The sequence below is a fragment of the Naegleria gruberi genome (assembly GCF_000004985.1).
Source record: "Naegleria gruberi genomic scaffold NAEGRscaffold_56, whole genome shotgun sequence".
Taxonomy (NCBI): domain Eukaryota; phylum Heterolobosea; class Eutetramitea; order Acrasida; family Naegleriidae; genus Naegleria; species Naegleria gruberi.
This window is the reverse complement of record NW_003163271.1, coordinates 99,264-110,366: the sequence shown is the minus strand read 5'-3', so window position 1 is coordinate 110,366 and position 11,103 is coordinate 99,264. Positions and strand designations below refer to the sequence as shown.

The window sequence follows — 11,103 nt, the reverse complement described above, 5'->3', positions numbered from 1 at the left end:
GTGCAGCACAACAGAATAAGTAACTTCTGCACATTTTCATCTCTCACATATCTATTTTTGATAGACGAAGAAAACCATCAAACACAACACCCAAAAAATTTGTCTCCTCCTCAACAATAACAATTATTGAATAATAATCACTTGACTTGTCTCTTGGATAATTCAAAAGATTTATATTTTCTGAAGGAATAATAATACCAACAACAACAATAACAACAGAAGAAAGAATTGTGTACGGACGATAATCTCTCTGTTTTCCGTCATTGTCTTCTACAACAACAGCTTCATTAATATTTATCTATTATAATTATAAAGGTACTTGAATACCTATTTTGAATTATAATTATTTAGATTCTCCATCTCCCTTCTCCTCCAATTCTTCCTCTGTAAACCACTCTCCATTTAATTTATTCCTACACTAACTTTTTTGATCTCATTCCTTTTAATTTATTAATAACAAACAACAACCAACACAAACATTTTATTCAACTCGATCAAAAATCATCATGGGAATCATAGCAACGAAGGACGATAGTGGTATATCCAATGAAACTCGTCAAAAACGATCCAGCAAAAGTGTATTTGAAAAAAGAGACGGACTTGTAACTATAGACACTTCACTGACCGTAACAAGTTCAACACCAACACCTACAACAACAGAAAAGAGATCAAGAAGTTCAACACTTCCAGTTTCTAACCTTTTTTCAAGTAGAAGAGAAGATAACGAAGATGATGCATTCTCTAAAATGTATGTCAACAAGGGTATGAAAAATAATGCCTCTCCTCATTCTCCAAACAGAAGTAGTTCGGGAAGATTGCAAATAGGATCATCTCTTGGAAAAGACTCTCCGAGTGAGGACGCTTATTCACCAATATTTGGATCAACCAATGATTCAGTTACCAAACTCACAAATTCACTACTTTTGAGCTCTGACGAAGAAGGTAATAAGATGATTAACGAATATACAGTTATCTCTACATTGGGAAAGGGATCATACGGAAAAGTTAAATTAGTTTTGGATAATAATAACAAACCTTTTGCGATGAAAATTATGAACAAGGCCATGTTGAAAAGAGTTAAAAAAGCTGGTGGTGGAAACTTGCTAATGGACGTTCAAAGAGAAATTGCAATTATGAAAAAACTTTCTCATCAAAACGTAGTTAGATTATTCGAGGTTATTGATGATAGAAATTCTGATTTCCTTTATTTATTAATCGAATATGCAGAAAACGGAGCAATTTTATCCATGTCAGAAACTAACACTGGAGAAGAAGTTCCAAAACCTTGTAAATTCAGACTCAATCAAATTAGATCATATTTGAAACAAGCTATTGAAGGAGTTCAGTATCTTCAGTAAGTAATCAAATTTCAAAAATTTTCAAACTAAACATCTTCTCAGCTCTCAAGGTATTTGCCACAGAGATATTAAACCTGAAAATATACTTCTCGACGGTTCGCTGAATATAAAGGTTTCTGATTTTGGTGTGAGTCACATTTGTGAAGGTAATGATGATACAGTAAAGGGATCTGCAGGCACTCCAGCATTCTTATCACCAGAGGCCTGTAAAGGTGAAACGTATAGTGGTTTCAAGAGTGATATTTGGGCATTAGGTGTTACTTTGTTTGCTCTTCTCTATAATATTACTCCATTCCAAGGCGATTCGTATATGCAAATTTATACAAGCATTCAACATGACGATTTTAAAATGTTAGCACCATTCGATCAAGATGATTTACTCAAAGATTTACTGAATAAGGTGTTAGACAAGAATCCAGAAACAAGAATCACTTTAGAAAACTTTAAAGATCATGCTTGGATGAATGCAACCTATGAAGCTGAAACTATTCCAGAAACACCACGTACACCATCTTCAACAGTTGAAGAGTTACCAACTCCAACTGCTGATGATAGTAAGAGTAGACTTTTGCTTATTGTTAAGATGAAGAGTAGAATGAAGAGAGCAGCTCAACAAGCCAAAGCTTCTCTCGAAGAACAAGAACGAACATTCAAAATGTTACAAGAACAGAGCGAGGAAAATAAGTTCAAATCACTTTTATTGAAAGCTGCTAAAACAGAAACATCTAGCCCAACCTCTCCTAAAAAAGTTGAATTTGCTGAACCACCAACCACTACTACCAATAATTAATTTAATATATTATACATTGTAAAATTATTACTGTTTTAAACTTGAATTAATAGTGAATACTCTTTCTTTGGAATTTGGAGAAGCTGCTCCAGTATTGTTAATAGGGAAAATTTCTTCTGGTTTTACAACGCCACTCTTTGAGATTGAGTAAGCCAATGTTCCAAACTTCTCTCGGAAAGCACTTCTGGTAGCCACATCGAAGAAGGACACCTGACTTGTGAGAGCTTTGATTTCTAACGTCAGCATTTCCACAACCTTATTATTTCCAGATAAACTATTTTGATTTCTGACAGACTCTCGGACTTTGCTTTGCACAGTTTTGTTGAATACTTCGCTTAGTTCCATTGTTTCCTTCTTCCATTTGGTTTCGTTTTTTTTGGACTTTTTCAAATCTTCTTCCAGAGAATCTAGAGATTTTTGTTTAAGTAATAGCTCTTCTTGCATTCTAATATGTTCCTGTTCCATTTCCTTATTTATTTCCTCCAGAATTCTCACCTGCTCTTTCAGTTCCTTATTTTTCTGTTCAATATCAAAATTGTCAGCTGTAAGACTCGAGACTTGAGATTGTAGGGCCTTATTCTTTGATTCTGTCTTTTCTCGTTCAACTTCCATTTTTTCAAAAAGCTCAGCATAGTCTGTTCCTTCGTCATCACCTATCGATGAGGTTTCTGACCCTGTTTGATCAAAGATTGCTTCGCTCGTATCGTTTGCAGTGCAAGCACTCATTGGAGAGTCTCCACCACTCTCGAACAAAGTTGCAGATCTGGAAACGAACATTGACAGTCTTCTTGGATTAAAAAGTTTTTGAGAACTCGATATGGAAATGGATCTATGTCTAGAAGTTTTTGTACTTTGTTTGACAGTAATCTCATTCATTTCCTCTATGATTTCCTTCAGTTTTTCCTTTTCTTTTGTAACAACTTCAATTTCTTGTTTGATATGAGAATTTTCTAATAATTCCTCATCAAACTTTCTTGATTCTTCAATTTGCTTATTTCTCAGTCCTGTTATAATATCTCTAAGTTCGTTAACCTCTTCTTTCGCCTTTTCTAACATTTGCTTCAACTCTTTGGCAGTCAGCTCTCTGTTGACCTTTGCCTTATTTTTGATTTTCTTTGCTCTTTCACCGAACCTCAATGTAGACAAAGTTTCCTCCTCATTGAATGAGCTGAACGAACAATTTATCACAAGAGTTGTTCTTGAGTTACCACCCAATGAATCTTGAAGTAATCTTGTGAGTTTTGAATCTCTATATGGTACATGTTTTGACTTGGTTGAAATGAACATTTAATGCTAACATGAGTGGACTTACATTTCCGTCTGTTAAAGCTGTAATAACCATTCCTAGTGCAGATAACGATTTGTTGATCTGCTTTGCTTCCTCCAGAGTTGAACCACTAGCCCCTGTTTTTTTAACTTTTTCGCTACCTGCCAAATCGACAAGAATCAGTTTACCAAACTTGGTTTCTGAGGTTGTAATATTTTTCTGACTAACCATTACAATTAGTATTGTATGAGATCTTGAACTTTCCTCGTTCATTTCTTTATATTTTGAGAAATGGAGAAATTCATCCTACTTACTTGTTGCTGCAATAGCTCTGTTTGAAGCTCCAATTTTTAATAATTGATAAATTTCTCTTGCACTTGTTACTCTCTCCTCTCTTGCTCCACTAACAATAATTCCTCTTGGTTCTCGCTTTTCAATTTTTAAATTCTTTTTGCTTGCTATTGAAATTGATAAGCACTGATTGATAAAGAGTACTTACGATCGAGTAAATCCTTAATTCTTTCCATATAAATCTCAACGAAACACATTGAGACAGCAAACTTGATTTCAGAATTACTTTCTAAATATCTAAACAAATAATCAATAGATCTTGGGATCACACCTTTAAATTCTGGATGTTCTGAATAACCTAATATCGAGTCTCCAGCTCCCATCATTGTAAATGTTTTGCCTAAAATAATATTAAATAAATTGTTGAAATCAATTGAATACTAACCTGAACCAGTTTGACCGTAAGCAAAAATAGTTCCCTATTATTAATTTCGATTGTTTTAATTTGAATATCTTCTCATACTTACATTATATCCCTTGCAAACATCTGATATTGTTAACAATTCTAAATATTACTTAATAGAATACTTACCTTCAACCACTGGTTTTCCTACCACATTAAAAATGTCTTCTTGCCTTGTTTCAGAGTTGAAAATTCTATCAAATGTAAAATTATGTACAGATCTCCTAGTCTAAATTAATTAATTAGTAAATAAGTATTTTCGTATGATGATATTTACTTTTATAGTACAATTTTGGTTTTCTCCAAATTCAACAATTGGTTTTTCCGATTGTGTTTTTTCCATATCATTCATTGGTCTGAATCTACAAACCACTTGAATATTATTATTATCAGAGTTTAAGGGTTGTACCAGCTGTAGCTGAACACCATTCTCTGCTCCACCTAGATTTATATTCGCATGAACATTACTATGATTATTAACAAAGAAGAGATGCTCCTGAATACTTGATAACGATGAAGATAAGGGTGATGGTTGCGCTCGTTGTACCACTATCGAAAATGGCTGCAAACCATTCGGTTGTGATGAATGCCTCGGTGAGAGTGATAACGTTGGCATTATTAAGGGAGGAGGCGTAGAAGAACGTTGTTGTTGTGATTGTTGTTGCTCCTGCTGTTGATTCTGCTGACCAACAGCAGTTGTACTCATTTTTTCTCTAATTTGGAAGAGTGAATTGTCTTAATAGAATTTTTCAAAACTTTCAGGAAACTGATCAATCTGGGTGGGCTGGTTTGTTAATTGAGGCTAATGAATCAATGAATTGATCACTTAGTGTATTGATTAATATTTTTTAATTGGTTTGAGAGATAGTTAAAAAATTTGGAGTCAAAACAATGTTAAGGTTTTCAATACAGCAGTTAGAGGTAGTTGGTTGATCTCAAATGTCCAACCATAACCATTATAAAGATTGTGAGATATTAATCTGTTATGTTAAAAAAGAGTTCAGAAGTCATTCCGGTTAAGAAACACACTGCTATGGAAAGTTCGTTCTGTGTAATGAGAGGATTGATGAAGGTGTTCAGTCGACATCTCCAACCCATCACTATGACAGCCATAAGTTATCATCATTTCGTTTGCAAAATAATTTGCAATCCTTCATCTGCTTTTACAGTACATCCTCTTTTTGGGAATATGTAGAAAAGGTATTTTTGTTATGGTTTTTGAAATTTAAAAAAATAAAAAATTACTAATTTTACTTTTGCTTTCTTTGTCTGAATAGTGAAAATGAGTTGAGACTTTCATTTTCAATATATTTCCTAGTTTCTTTAATATCAGAATTAATGTTATCTTGAACCCATCTTTCGACTTGTCTTTCAGTTTCACTGTCAGTGCTCATGTCATCATAAATTGTATCCTTCCCTTCTCTTTCCAATTTTTTCAATATCCTTTTTACAACTTTTGGTGATTTCCTTTCACAAAACTCCTCAAACATTTTAGATCTAACCTTTTGTTTCAAATTTTCTTTGCATTCCTCTTGTACTTGTTCAAATTCATCCAATTCTCTGAATTTTTGAGCTAGATCCAATGAATTCATCATTTGACTTTCCGTAAACGTTCCTTTATTCCATCTTCTTTTAGAACGTTTAGGAACATCTAAATCCACCACAACTGCTTTTCCTGTTTGACCAAAAACATTCCTCACATTCTTTCTGAAGGCTTTTCTTGATTCTTTTCTTTCCTCTGTTGTTGCAAATTCGTCGCTATCATATTCAAATACACCAATTTTTCTGTGGCTTCTTGTCATCAAGTCGTTTTTTTTAACTTTATTTCATGGTATGGTTGTATTTTTAGAATGAGATGACATTGAAGCATTACAATTCATGTCGAATGTTGAGAGAGGACAATTCAATCCATTATTGTTGCTTTTATGTTGATGATGTAAGCAAAGAGGAAATCTGTGTACACGTTTAAAGTTATTACATTCTCTTAAAAAAATGGACTTGGAAAGCGAGAGCAGTATTGGAGGAGGATCATTCCGTTCATTTGGAATGAAGTATCAAAGTTTTTTGGATAGGTGCGTAATCAAGATTTGTTTTCTTCTTGTTAAATACCAAGTGATTGTTTGATGATCGAATTAATAATAATTTTTATGCGGAATTTGTGTGGATTTGATGATTAAATAATTTGTGTGTATTTGATGATGATTAGATTGAATGGAAAGAAGACACTCCGTTGGTCGGTGTTAGGTTTCCTCTTCTTCTTATTCTTGTTTAGAGTTATATATTTCCATGGATGGTACATAATTTGTTATGGATTGGGAATTTATGTAATCAATTTGTTTATTGCCTTCATTTCACCAAAGTTTAGACCTGAAGAAGACGACGATGAAGATGAAGAAGACGAGGAAGCAAATCTTGGAAGTGCAACCCTTCCAAGTACCTCTGTTGGACGTAATTTTGCCTCTGGTGGATTGTTTGGACAACCAAAACAAGATGCTGATGATGTAAAGCCTTTTGTTCGTCGTCTTCCAGAGTTTAAATTCTGGTACTCATTAACAAAGGGTGTTGTAATTTCTCTCTTGTTATCATCTACAAGAATTTTGGACATTCCAGTTTACTGGCCTATTTTGTTGGGATATTGGATCATTTTGTTGGCTGTTACTTTGAGAAAACAAATCAGACACATGATTAAACATAGATATCTTCCATTTACTACAGGAAAGAAGAGTTATTCAGGATCACTTTTTGGAGGAGCAACAACTGCCAAACCAACACCATCATCATCACCATCTACTGGTATCGGAGGTGGTTTACGTGCAAGTGGAATGGGTTCTTATCAATCTGCTTTTAGTGCATATCAACCACAAACTTCTTTCACACCAACTTTGCTCAATGTTAATAATACTGCCAAGACAGTTACTGAATAATAAACACATTTTGTAATTTATCAATTATTACTCAGATAATACTTTATCATTCTTGTTTTCAATAGTTGTTAGTAGAACATAACAAATTAATTGAAAACCTATCAATCAAAAAATGGGACAAGAACAATCAAGTGACAAGCAACAACTCGTCACCAATTTACCAGGAACACACTTTAATATGAGTCAGGCCTCTCATGGACTTGTAGAATTACTTCCCTACAACAAACAATCAGGAATGATCCTTGGTGGAAGTGCCAGTTTATTAATTTCTGGTAATGCAGGAGCAGGAACCATCGATACAAACATGTTCCGAATCACTTGTAATAATTTGTTGAGTATTATCAAACCGCCAAGTGGAGTATTGGAAGGATTCACAATACCAGTTAAAAACATTGAGGAGATTGTAAAATATTATGATGACATTTCGAATAATTTTTCCAAACAGAACACACAAATATTATTCTCACTAACAGGAAAGAACAATAATAATATCTTGTTGGGAGCAAGAAGCACAGTGAGTGGATATAAACAGGCATTTGATGTCATGACTGAGAATATTATTAATCATTTGCAACAAACTAAAAAGAATTTGGAAGATTTGGTTGCAATTTCTGAAGCAAACGCCAGAAGAAGTTTGAAACGTTCAAGTTCTGTAACTGGAACCATGTCTAATTCATCTTCTAATGCTAATCTTTCATCTATGGGTTATGATTGGTCAAATATTGATAACAAACAGGTTTGTGCATTTGATATTAATTGATTCTAATAATTGTTTAGAGATATTTCGAAATTAAGGATGAATGTGAAATTTTGACAAGTCATCATTTGGAAGAAATGATTGGTTACAAGAAATTGGTGTCCTTCATTCACGATGCTGAATTACAGGGATTGGATTATTCTGATTCCTCTACACAATCTCAACTGAATACTACAAATGAAACTATTTTGGATGAATTCGGTGCAGAATTTTGGAAGAATAACATTGGTGGAAATATATTCTCTGTGAGCAAGGATAGTTTCCTTGATACATTGGATACATTCTTTGATTTTAACGTCAGAACAAAGAAAAATTGGGTAGATGAAATATCGTACATTATAGATCCAACATGTGATAATGTTGTTTCCATGATTGATTTTAAAACAACTTTGAAATGGTTTGGACCATTCTCAACTCAATTTTTTCCAATTCTCAACACAATTTTGGATATGAAACATTTCTGGGGAAGTATGTCATCAATTGAAGCACAAAATTTATTGGATGGTCAAGAACCAGGTACATACATTACAAGATTTGCAGAAAATGAACCGGGTTCTTTTTATGTATCAGTAGTAGAAGATGGTGGAGATACTTTTGGATACTTTGACAGTTTGTTAATGAATTCAAATAGAAAGACTTATCACTATTTAGTGAGAAGAAAGAGAGACGAAAGAGAGGGTAAAATGTACTTTGTCCTCATTGATTCAGATATGGATTACAAACATGAAAAGATTGAAAATCTATTCAAACAATATCACTTGACCTTTAAGCATCCATACTTGGATGATAGAAAGAAGGAAGAACATTCAAAAAAGAAAAAAGGAGAGGAAGAAGTGGATTTCGTCTCGTTTATGAAATCTCAAAAATCACTCAATTCCAAAGCCCTAACTGATGATGATGAAGATGAAGAATTGTTCACATCATTCAGAGGTAGAATTCCAGAAAATAAGAAGGAAGTTCAGAAATCAGTGGCCACACCAAGACAAACAGCATCATCTACTACCACAACAACATCTTCATCCAATAGTACAACTAATGCCTCATCGACAAACAACACAAAGCAAACCTCAACGACAGCTGCAAGTGCCAATACAAGTAAGGCACCTGAAAAGCACACCACCACATCATCCAATAATAATACTATCACAACAGATCATCCAGTCCTCACATTGACAACACCACGAGCTTCCACCACTGCAGAAGTGAAAACACCAGAGAAGGTCAAAAACCTTACCATCTCAACAGATGTTGCCAACAATTCTCAATCAAAATCAGAAAGCTCTGAACCTAGCTCTAGTACTGTAGCAATGAGTCCTCTCGTGTTAACCAAACAACCCTCAGAAGACTCTACAGAATTACTACTCGAAGAAAAATCAAATCATTCTTCACTACTTGACAACAATCAAGAATAAAAAGCAAACATAAATTTGTTTCCAATCAAACTTAATTGTTAGATGAAACAACAGTAGTCAGTCGCCTGTTAGTCGTCCGCTCCGAAGAATCCGATATATGCTTGTCAAATATTAATCATCATTCATACCACTTTACAAGATATTTGCTTTGTTGTGGATTAATATTTTTTGAAAACGTTGCTTGTTGTGGTTTTCTTTAATTTTTTAATTGTTTTATTTAACAAGGTGAATGGCAGATACCGAAAAATGTGATGAAGATAACCTAATCATTTCTCTTCTATGCTTGTTAATAATTATCAACCATGAATGGGTTAGAAATTATCCAAAGATTATTTATCAAGTGATATTCAGCTGTTGTTCAGAAACTAATAAGAAGGATGGTCTTTACTAAGGCATTTCATGAAAAGGGAAAGTAATGGAAATCAAAAACAGCATTCAGTGGATTCCAATTTTATCAAACATTAAAATTCAAAACTTGAAGGATAAAATTTTGTTGAGCACAAATCCGCAACTGAAGTTCAATGAAAATGCGAACAAAAATGAAAATTAAAACCTTAACAATGAAAATGATGGCATTTGCAATATAGAACTACCTAAAGCAACAAATTTGTCTTTAATTGAACTTTTAAAGGCAAACCGAGTTTTCTTCACACAAACACGTTCCCCGCCAAATGCAAATTGTAATTTTCAAAAAATAATAAAAAATTAAAACAAAAAAAAATGACGCCACTCAATATTAAAGGCGCACAAGGCTTGTTGAAGACTTCACTAGCTTTGTTGATGCTTGTAGCTTTAACAATTAGCAGTGTCATGGCTGTTAGTTTAGGAAGATGGGAACAAGTTAAAATTAAAAGAGGATCACCTCCATTGGAAAGACCATTCCACTCCTGTGAATTGGATCAGTCTGGCAAGAGAATTATTGTTTTTGGTGGAAGAACAGGAGTGACATCATTCAGCAATACATTCTTTAGTTATTCTATTAGCGATAGATCTTGGTCAAAGTTGAATGTGGAAACCATTTCAACTCCACAAGCTGAATTAAAACAAATCCCAACATTGGCTGGACATTCTATGACTCTCATTGGAGACAAGATGTACGTCTTTGGTGGTAGATCTGGCGTATTCGACTATAACCAAGATCTTTATGTTTTGGATGTCCAAGGTGAAATTTTGAGAAAGGTTATCACAACCGGAGATAAGCCTGGTTCTCTTCAATCACATTCTGCTTCTGCCTTTGGTGAATGCATTATTGTTTATGGTGGTACTGACGGATCTGTTAAGAATGGTCTATTCGTCTTGAATACTACTTCTTCTGAATGGAAGTCAATTTCTGTTCCAGAAAGTCCATACGTTCAAGGACACAAGAGCATCATCCATGATGGTAAGCTTTATATTGTTGGTGGTAGTAAGAGTGAAGAAGAATACAACCCTGACATTCATGTTTTGGAACTCCCAGCCACTTGTGCTGGACTTACCTCTGGTACTGCAAAGCTTTCCTGGACTACAACAAAGGTTGGTGGTAAAATGAGATCTTTCCACACTGCCAATATTTTGGATAACAAGGTATTTGTTTATGGTGGTATGACTAGCAAGCAAACTCTTGATGATACTAAAGTTTATGATCTCAAGAGAGAAAAGTGGCTCGACGAAACTACTATTGATAACTCTGATTTGATTCCTGCTCGTAGAGGTCACTGTTCTGTTGTTAAGGGTCACCAAATCTTTGTCTTTGGTGGTTCTTTCAATAAGAAGAATTACAATGATGTTTGGGTTTTGGACACCAAACCAGAACTTTCTACAAAGCCAGCTCCAGTTGATGGAAAGAAGGAATTCTCTGAATT

General features: G+C 34.1%; 5 protein-coding genes across 5 annotated transcripts; 3 read left to right on the top strand and 2 right to left on the bottom strand.

The window, feature by feature from the left end:
• Positions 1-506: 506 nt before the first annotated feature.
• NAEGRDRAFT_72810 (uncharacterized protein) lies at positions 507-1,358 on the top strand (the record flags this gene model as incomplete). Its single annotated transcript, XM_002672089.1, has 1 exon — positions 507-1,358. One exon carries the CDS (start codon positions 507-509, stop codon positions 1,356-1,358), a length of 852 nt encoding a protein of 283 aa, XP_002672135.1.
• An 817-nt stretch (positions 1,359-2,175) lies between these two features.
• NAEGRDRAFT_72809 (kinesin) lies at positions 2,176-4,875 on the bottom strand (the record flags this gene model as incomplete). Its single annotated transcript, XM_002672034.1, has 9 exons — positions 2,176-3,417; positions 3,461-3,690; positions 3,730-3,873; positions 3,915-4,106; positions 4,152-4,185; positions 4,234-4,253; positions 4,299-4,398; positions 4,447-4,610; positions 4,812-4,875. 9 exons carry the CDS (start codon positions 4,873-4,875, stop codon positions 2,176-2,178), a joined length of 2,190 nt encoding a protein of 729 aa, XP_002672080.1.
• Positions 4,876-5,419: 544 nt separating this feature from the next.
• NAEGRDRAFT_72808 (uncharacterized protein) lies at positions 5,420-5,971 on the bottom strand (the record flags this gene model as incomplete). Its single annotated transcript, XM_002672033.1, has 1 exon — positions 5,420-5,971. One exon carries the CDS (start codon positions 5,969-5,971, stop codon positions 5,420-5,422), a length of 552 nt encoding a protein of 183 aa, XP_002672079.1.
• Positions 5,972-6,172: 201 nt separating this feature from the next.
• On the top strand, positions 6,173-7,115 carry NAEGRDRAFT_81308 (uncharacterized protein). Its single transcript, XM_002672088.1, has 2 exons — positions 6,173-6,241; positions 6,376-7,115. Exons 1-2 carry the CDS (start codon positions 6,216-6,218, stop codon positions 7,091-7,093), a joined length of 744 nt encoding a protein of 247 aa, XP_002672134.1. The 5' UTR covers positions 6,173-6,215; the 3' UTR covers positions 7,094-7,115.
• Positions 7,116-7,271: 156 nt separating this feature from the next.
• On the top strand, positions 7,272-9,262 carry NAEGRDRAFT_72806 (uncharacterized protein; the record flags this gene model as incomplete). The annotated part of the gene is made up of 3 exons (XM_002672087.1): positions 7,272-7,829; positions 7,871-8,078; positions 8,193-9,262. The coding sequence occupies 3 exons, from the start codon at positions 7,272-7,274 to the stop codon at positions 9,260-9,262; spliced, it is 1,836 nt and encodes a 611-aa protein (XP_002672133.1).
• Between the last annotated feature and the right edge of the window lie 1,841 nt (positions 9,263-11,103).

Bases quoted from the DNA above. Each gene is read 5' to 3' on its own strand.
- NAEGRDRAFT_81308 (XM_002672088.1), top strand. From the start codon at position 6,216: ATGAAGTATCAAAGTTTTTTGGATAG. The intron at 6,242-6,375 runs GTGCGTAATCAA...GATGATGATTAG, and splicing joins TATCAAAGTTTTTTGGATAG to ATTGAATGGAAAGAAGACAC.